Source organism: Cryptomeria japonica, unplaced genomic scaffold, assembly GCF_030272615.1.
Source record: "Cryptomeria japonica unplaced genomic scaffold, Sugi_1.0 HiC_scaffold_135, whole genome shotgun sequence".
NCBI classification, from domain to species: domain Eukaryota; kingdom Viridiplantae; phylum Streptophyta; class Pinopsida; order Cupressales; family Cupressaceae; genus Cryptomeria; species Cryptomeria japonica.
This window is the reverse complement of record NW_026728957.1, coordinates 1080-10721: the sequence shown is the minus strand read 5'-3', so window position 1 is coordinate 10721 and position 9642 is coordinate 1080. Positions and strand designations below refer to the sequence as shown.

The window sequence follows — 9642 nt, the reverse complement described above, 5'->3', positions numbered from 1 at the left end:
GATTGGATGTGTGACATGATTCTTCCATTTATAATGCTCCTTACAAGCTACTCATGGCATAGATGTTACTATTGTATTTAAAATCATTTTAATAGTTGATCAACCTATCTTGTTCGATTAATTAAAATGAATTATTGTTTGACTTTAGTAATGCTTAGATTTTACTCTATCTCATTTATTTTTATAATATTTAAATTTTTTAATTTTATGGAATCAAAATTAATGAGGATTAAAAATAAGATGAGGCATAATTAGGTAGAATAAAGATTAAGAGCAAAGTTGAAAATAGTTCAAATATATTTATAATCTTTTTAGATAATTATAATAAAATATTATATTTAAGAATAAATTTATTGTTATAATTATAGTTAGAGAGATTAAGTTGGAATCATAATTATTTTATATTTTTAATTAAGATATGATTATAAAAATAATTAATTAGAAAGCATTAAATTAATTTAAGAGCTATTTATTTTTTTGTAACTAAAATTATATAATCTTATTTTAACTATATAAAGATTCAATTTAGGATTGAAAATATATAAAATACAATACATATAATATTTATTACTAATCAAAATTTAAAAAAACTATCAACTAGCTTTAAATATTTCAATTAATCATAATATAACTTGAATTTTAATTAATATTTAATTTAAGTATAAAAACGTTGGATCTTAAAAGGTGAGTGAGTAATGAACCAATCTGTCCTTTGGTTTATGAGAAGCCTCTTATTTCTCAAAATATTGGTCAGTGGGAGGGCATTGAGGTATTTAAAGTGTCATTTTTAGAGGAGCGAGTTTCAAGATATCTCTCATAGCTTCAAAGCAGGGCTCTTATTGGTAAGATCTGGAATTTCTCTCCAAATATTAATAAGCTTTCAAATTGGGGTTAATGATTTTTTTTATAACGATAATGGTAATGGATTTTTTATTATGATATTTTCTATTAAGTCTGATCAAGATTGTACTCATAGATGCAAATCTTGGTTTTTTGAGGGTCTTGGCTTGTTTACTCAATCATGGGTACCTAATTTTAACCCCCATTTAACCATAATAAATTTTTCCCTCTTCTGGGTATTTTGGCACTCTCTCCCATCGGAATATTGAGATTTGGACATCATTCAAACATTAGGAAATCAGATGGGAATTTTTCTGAGGTGCGATCTCCATCCGTTAGAACACGCAAATATTCTACTCTTGTTTTGTCTTCTTCTTGATCTATATAAAATTCTTTTCAATCTATTGTTATTAAATCTAAATATGATTGTTGGGTTCAACAAATTGTGATAGAAATAAGTTAACTATAGTGGATGAGCATATGGATAATCTGGGTCATTTCACCTCAGCCTATCACACCACCCACAATGAAGAAATAAGGGTGTTTAATGATTCGTTCTGTAACTCTAATCTATGTTCATTTGCATCAAATTTAGCCTGTTTCTCTATAATGAAATACATAAATATGTCTCTTGTAATGTTTGAAGAAGCTCCTTCTTAGAGGCCAACCAAGAATTCTCAATTGGTAGTCTTCACAGTGTCCTTTTTCGATTCCCCTTCCCTCAAATCTAATTTCGGAAAGTTTCTTTCAAGCCAAAGCCTTCTTCTAGGGTCTTCAATTCAAGTAACTGTTCCAAATTTTTCTTCTAACCAAGCTGTTACTTTGACCTAATCTCAGTCATGCTTCTGAGATAGAGTTCTCAGCAAGGATGGTTTTCCCCCATATTGTTTTCATTAATAAAGGTGGGATAGGCCTGTACCAATGCATAACCACAAAGCGACACCAAGAGTGGATGAGGGATGCACAACCAACCAAAAAAAACCCTACCAAACACAACAAAAAACCTAGCAGGGAGAACAGACAACCAACACCTAAACTAAAAAACCAACATGTAGAAAAAAAATATTAAAAAAATGTAGGTCCACCAAAACACAAAACATCTCTCGCGCACAGGCACCAAGTGATGGCCTACTACTTGGGGGTATCCTTGTCCTGCCAATCTTGACACAAACTAAGCACTTTATCTGAAAAAATAATTTTTTCACTTGAACTAATCCCAGAACCATTTAGGAGAGCAACGCAGAGTCACGGCTAGCCTTAATCATCAATGCAATGGGGCCGGATCCCATGGGAAAGGAATCCATGTGCCATCACTCTTTCACCCTTGTCATTTCTATCTCATCATGGATAGCCTATAGGGAGGCATTGTCCTTGCTAGCCACATCTTTGCAAGCATAGTTGACCTCCTCAATTTTGTTTTTAAGGCCCCCCTAGGTTTTGTTGACCTCTTCAAGCTCATGCTTGCTACCCGGATTCTTCATCGTAGAGTCCATGTCAGTAAAATTTCCACCCACCATTTCCCACTACCCCATAATGCCCATAAGATCATTACCAATTTTCCAAACTCTATCCCCATCCAACTCATCAACCCATGTGTTGTCCCTAGCGTCAACCTTGGCTGTCGCCTCAAGCCCATTGTTCTTATTCATGGCCACATTCATTTGCACGAAGAGACATTCAATCAACTCTTCCTAAATTTGAGCGTCCTCATGCAGGTGCTTCACAATTTTTTCTACAGTTGAAGTGGTGCTCTTAAGGTTGGAATTACTAAGGAAGGTTTAAGGGGGAGGACTAGGGTTTCCTTCAATATAGGTTCCCTTTAATCACCCTGTCCCACGCCTCCTCATTATTTTTGAATTTGGAGCAATTGTCAGGTTCAGTCTAAATCAAATAGCCACCCATAGTTGCAAGATATAAAACCAAGTTGAGGAACTGGCAAGCTTGGGGAATATAATGGTAGGTAGTACCATCAATGATTTTTAAATCTCACCAACTTAACCAACAAGGAAAGGAAATGGCAAGGTGGAAAAGTTCAAAAAATCCAACTTTGAGATTATGCATCATTAATTGATGAGTCCTTCAAGATCATGGCATGAGCCTCCACCGGTATTTCGTGCAAGTGGATGCATATTTTAAAATTATTAACATGCGCGCCCAACCCCTACAACTTATCTTCCACACAGTTGCCTTCCCATCTCATGTCACAAAACCTGACGTCTCCCAGAAAGGAAGGAGCTCGTGACACTTGGCAATGAGAGAATTAATTTTCCAATCCGGTTTTGTTTCCTTTCTAAGCATCGTGATGGTATTTCTTAAGTCACCTTCAATAATGGCACACTTAAGTCCCTTTTTCCTGGCCATGATCAACCCATAATAAACAACTGCCACTTTAGCCATATTGTTGCAACTCAATTTTTGAAGTGTTTGTGGAATTGTAGATCCCTATAGGTGGTTTGTTATTATGGTAGATTCCTATATCTCTTTTTTACGAAAAAACCAACGAAACGTGAGTCATGTGAGACACAAACAACACTTTATCACGAAAACGTAAAGTATTAAAATGTCGGGTTATTAAAAAATAATTATTTGGCAGCATTTAAAACATATATAGAAGGCCCAAACCTATATGAGTGAGATACACAAATGGCCATAAACATATATAATTTCAAGAAAAGGGCACGCTAAGAGTGTCAAATTAAAATAGATTTTTTAATATCTCTTGCTTCCCAAAAACCAACGAAATCTAAGCCATGTGAGACCAAAGAAATGCTTTTTCATGAAAATATGAAGTATTAAAAATTGAGGTTATTCTCCCCAACCTGATCGACGAGAGACTTGTCCCTAGAAAGTTTTGTTCATCAAATCTGAGAAGACACGGACCCATCAATATCTTTGCTGAGTAAGCTTTTCTTTTGAGAAGGTGATTAATGACATAAAAGACATCTGAGATCTTATCCGCCGCAACTGGGGATATTATTTATGAAGACAAACCTAATTCTCCTTCAAAATATTTATGATTACCATTTTCCAAATTACTTTTCATGGCGTCAACAACTTTGTGTGAAGGTTAAGGCAGTGCATTTAACATTTATTCCTTAAAAGTACAACAATGAGTGCCACCAGGTGATAAGTGCTCCCAACAGAAAGGTGGATGCCATCTACAATCCTCCTATATGAACATTGTTGACATCATCTATGAAAGCACGGGATAATGGAATGAAGAGCAAAATCCAACAAATCTGCAAAAACAAGAAAGCTAGATAATAATTAATTTGACATGTCCCGAGCCAAAGCCATAGCTAGGTCGATTTCCTCATTAGCTTCAATATGATTGAAGAAAATATAACCTTCAAGAAGTCTACAACCCTTATTCACCAAGGCATCTACCACGGTTTTGACTTCTCTAAAATAATGTGATATAGTTTATGCTTCAAACACTAGTAATAAACTCTAGGACTCGTACTTAATACACCTAATTTTCCAGCTTGGAGCGTCTAGCTTTTTAAGTGCAAAGATCATATACATAAAGTCCCCCTCTATGTTAAGATTCCTAACTCTGTATTTGATTGCCAATCTTCTCCCAAACACTAAAGCAAGAGCCTTCGCCCCGTTGTTAACATTATTTTGGGTTTCTTAAATGTGTAGAAAATTTGTATCTCTTAAGCTACCTCGGAAGTCAATTCTAATAGGGGGTAAATTGAGAAAATTAAGTTTGTTAGGCAATTTTTGATATCCCAACCAATGTGCCTTTGGTTGCATTTGGGACACTTGAGGTAAAGGTTAAAAGGGGTGTTTTAATTTTTTTGAGGGGTCGGATGGATGGTTTGTTACAAAGTGAAGGAAGAAAGAAGGATAAAAAGAGGGTTGCATACCTTTTTTATAGCTACGCAGCACACTCTTAGAGGTAAACCCTATTAATTTTATTTTGTTGATCTTCAATTTATTAGTTCTATTAACAATCGTGTGGCTATTCAAAATTAATCTAAATACAAGTACTTAATTCTACAATGTTCGAACAACTAAATGTATATTTAAATTCGATGAACATCATATATATATATATATATATATATATTTCGTGCAAGTGGATGCATATTTTAAAATTATTAACATGTGCGCCCATCCCCTGCAACTTATCTTCCACACAGTTGCCTTCCCATCTCATGTCACAAAACCTGACATCTCCCAGAAAGGGAAGGAGCTTGTGACACTTGGCAATGAGAGAATTAATTTTCCAATCTGGTTTTGTTTCCTTTCTAAGCATCGTGATGGTATTTCTTAAGTCACCTTCAATAATGGCACACTTAAGTCCCTTTTTCCTAGCCATGATCAACCCATAATAAACAACTGCCACTTTAGCCATATTGTTGCAACTCAATTTTTGAAGTGTTTGTGGAATTGTAGATCCCTATAGGTGGTTTGTTATTATGGTAGATTCCTATATCTCTTTTTTATGAAAAAACCAACGAAACGTGAGTCATGTGAGACACAAACAACACTTTATCATGAAAACGTAAAGAATTAAAATTTGGGGTTATTAAAAAATAATTATTTGGCAGCATTTAAAACATATATAGAAGGCCCAAACCTATACGAGTGAGATACACAAATGGCCATAAACATATATAATTTCAAGAAAAGGGCAAGCTACGAGTGTCAAATTAAAATAGATTTATTAATATCTCTTGCTTCCCAAAAACCAACGAAATCTAAGCCATGTGAGACCAAAAAAATTCTTTTTCATGAAAATATGAAGTATTAAAAATTGAGGTTATTCTCCCCAACCTGATCGACAAGAGACTTGTCCCTAGAAAGTTTTGTTCATCAAATCTGAGAAGACACAGACCCATCAGTATCTTTAATGAGTAAGCTTTTCTTTTGAGAATGTCATTAATGACATAAAAGACATCTGAGATCTTATCCGCTGCAACTGGGGATATTATTTATGAAGACAAAACTAATTCTCCTTCAAAATATTTATGATTACCATTTTCCAAATTAATTTTCATGGCGTCAACAACTTTGTGTGAAGGTTAAGGCAGTGCATTTAAGATTTATTCCTTAAAAGTACAACAATGAGTGCCACCAGGTGATAAGTGCTCCCAACAGAAAGGTGGATGCCATCTACAATCCTCCTATATGAACATTGTTGACATCATCTATGAAAGCACAGGATAATGGAATGAAGAGCAAAATCCAACAAATCTGCAAAAACAAGAAAGCTAGATAATAATTAATTTGACATGTCCCGAGCCAAAGCCAAAGCTAGGTGGATTTCCTCATTAGCTTCAATATGATTGAAGAAAATATAACCTTCAAGAAGTCTACAACCCTTATTCACCAAGGCATCTACCACGGTTTTGACTTCTCCAAAATAATGTGATATCGTTTATGCTTCAAACACTAGTAATAAACTCCAAGACTCGTACTTAATACACCTAATTTTCCAGCTTGGAGCGTCTAGCTTTTTAAGTGCAAAGATCATATACATAAAGTCCCCCTCTATGTTAAGATTCCTAACTCTGTATTTGATTGCCAATCTTCTCCCAAACACTAAAGCAAGGGCCTTTGCCCCGTTGTTAACATTATTTTGGGTTTCTTAAATGTGTAGAAAATTTGTATCTCTTAAGCTACCTCGGAAGTCAATTCTAATAGGGGGTAAATTGAGAAAATTAAGGTTGTTAGGCAATTTTTGATATCCCAACCAATGTGCCTTTGGTTGCATTTAGGACACTTGAGGTATAGGTTAAAAGGGGTGTTTTAATTTTTTGCAAGGGTCGGGTGGATGGTTTGTTACAAAGTGAAGGAAGAAAGAAGGATAAAAAGAGGGTTGCATGCCTTTTTTATAGCTACGCAGCACACTCTTAGAGGTAAACCCTATTAATTTTATTTTGTTGATCTTCAATTTGTTAGTTCTATTAACAATCGTGTGGCTATTCAAAATTAATCTAAATACAAGTACTTAATTCTACAATGTTCCAACAACTAAATGTATATTCAAATTCGATGAACATCATATATATATATATATATATATATATATATATAGAGTTGGATCAAAATTTCATGATAGTTTACTAGTGTATACATATAGTGAACTTCTTGTAAATAAAAATTTTCTTGTATTACTATATTGTGAAATTAGGAGAAGCTACAAAATAATTTCATTTATCCTAAAGACTAAAATAGGCATCATTAATCATGTTTATATCAATTTACTCGACTTCAAATGCTAAAGACTAAAATATATAGTGCGCATGATTCATCTTAATAGGAATACATGGCATCAAGGTAATTTTTAAGGAAACACGTAACTGTCCCACTTTATACGTCAAATAAAATTGAAACACGACACATCGTGTAATTCGGCAAAAATTTTTTTACCAGATAGCCGACGGCTAGGAAACGAAAAAGACCCGAGAACAGTGTAATGTCACATTAAACATACTTTAATTTAAATTCTCGATGATGATAAGGTGGAGACGCGAAAAGAAAGGTTTGTTTATGGCATTTTCGGGCTGCTCGCAGACCGATGGATAATGATTATTTAACATGTTTTTATATAGAGCCATGTACCATGTGCTCGTAAGCTCCATCTATCCTCTATATATGCATAGTTATTGTAGGGGCAAATTCAATATAGCTAATTCCTTGTATGTCTGTCCATACATTCTTCCAATTCTTGCAATCGATGTCGAATCAGGAGCTTCTTCCAATCGATGTCTCGGGGGACGTGGGTGCTAGAATCCTGAGTGTCGATGGAGGAGGAGTACGGGGTCTTATTCCTGTGCAATTACTCAAATTCTTAGAGCACCAGTTGCAGGTACAGTTTATAAATTGTATTCTTTTGCTGCACAATTCATATAGTTTTATTTGCACAAATGTATTACTTACTGAAATGCTTCGTTTTTATCAGAAATTGGATGGGGAAGATGCCAGACTAGCAGATTATTTCAATATAATGGCAGGTACCAGCACTGGAGGTCTCATCACCACAATGTTAGCCAATGAAGATGAAGAATAGACGAGGATGATTCTTACGATGATATGTGCAGGCGAAAGTAGATCCGCTGAAGAATCCACATCTAATGGACGTATGCCTCTCCACAACTGCAGCTCCTACCTATTTTCCATCTCACCAGTTTACAACAAATTCCAGTGACGGAAAGACCCAAGTTTTTAACTTAGTAGATGGAGGAGTAGCGGCTAATAATCCTGTAATGCCTGCTTGTATTATGAGTAGAGATTTTGATGAGATTTTTATTTCACATCAATAAACTATTATAAGGGTCTCACAACAATTTTCTAATTATGCAGACCTTGATAGCAATGAACTTAGTCACTCGAGCAGTTCATCAGGATACAAGAATAGTCGACAAAAAGGTATTGTATTGTATTGTTTTTTGATACTATTTAGAATAAACATCTCATATAAAACGAATGCTTGATGCTGGGAAATATTAATTAGAAGCTCAACTATGTTAACCAGAGGTTGTTATTTACAGGAGCACCTTGACCACTTTGTTGTACTTTCTCTTGGAACGGGATTAGAAGAGGGTATTGAATGGGACGCAAAAAAGGCTGCCACATGGGGAAGCTTGAAGTGGATTACTCACGATGGAAGAACGCCTCTCATAGAATCTATCATGAATGCAAGTTCAGACATGGTCAACATTCATACAGCTTTGATGCTCCATCATGTCAAAGAAAACTATCTTAGAATCCAGGTCTTTTTCATAGTTTCCAATAATGTTGCTTGAAACGATAAGGCCTCTAGATCTATAATTCTACAGACCATGTTTCTGCTGTAATTTTCTGTATGGTTAACATGTGGGCTTTCATAATGTAGGAATGGCAACTAAAAGGAAGCGAAGCAAAGATGGACCTCAGTACGGATGAGAACCTGAGGAATCTTGTGAAGAAAGGCCAGGAACTATTGGATAAGCCTGTTAGAAGTTTAAATTTGGAGACTGGGCGTCCTGAGACAGTGAAGAACGACTACACAAACAGGATGGCATTGACTAAGTATCTCCCATAACTCTCTAACTCTTCCTTGTATTTTCAGATCCTAGTTTCCTATCATTTTGAGCTCACCATAACTAATATTTCCACTTGCCAGAATGGCTGAATGACTCTCCAAGGAGAAGAAGTTGAGGGATAAACGGAGCGCATCTTCTGCACTTTCTATGAATGGCCATAGTGTTGGAATAAACATCTGAACTTCTTTCTTCCATTCCAATCACACCTTACGCTAGAATTTTGTGTAGACTTTTTAATTATAAAACATATCCGGGTGTTGGTGAGCCACACAGCTGATTTATGTAGTGGTAAATACAGCAATTCAAGATTTAGCTGTGTTTTTGCCAACTAATAGATGTCATTTCATTGTGTTTTTTTTTTATAACTAAATTATTATTTTATGTTCTCCAAATATTAATAGCATTGCAGTTGTGGACAACAAGGCAATGTAAGTTTTATATTCATTCCAAAAGTGCTTGGAGTGGATGCATAAACGTTCCCGACAACACTTAGTTGGGCATCTTCAAGGAATTGTCTTATTATTGTATTCTTTACTGATAACACTGTATTCGGGGAATGGTTTGTATTATCGTTGGATTAAAGAGTATAGATGTTATTATGATTTTTGTTTGGTTTTTAATAGTATTTTTAATTATAGAAGATTTGAAGTCAGTATTATTTGGATGCCTAAAACATTTAATACTTGATCAATCAATTATGATAAGAAATCAGAAATTGAGGGTATCCAGTCTTATCCTTATTATGTTCGTTCAACTAGTTTTA

The 9642-nt window shown here is 34.8% G+C and overlaps 1 protein-coding gene across 1 annotated transcript; it reads left to right on the top strand.

Moving 5' to 3' along the window:
• Positions 1-7531: 7531 nt before the first annotated feature.
• Positions 7532-8865, top strand: LOC131866218 (patatin-like protein 2; the record flags this gene model as incomplete). Its single annotated transcript, XM_059215428.1, has 6 exons — positions 7532-7663; positions 7757-7823; positions 7957-8057; positions 8158-8223; positions 8346-8567; positions 8690-8865. Coding segments are annotated over exons 1-6 (764 nt in total), but the record flags the coding sequence as incomplete, so codon positions are not given.
• Positions 8866-9642: the final 777 nt, after the last annotated feature.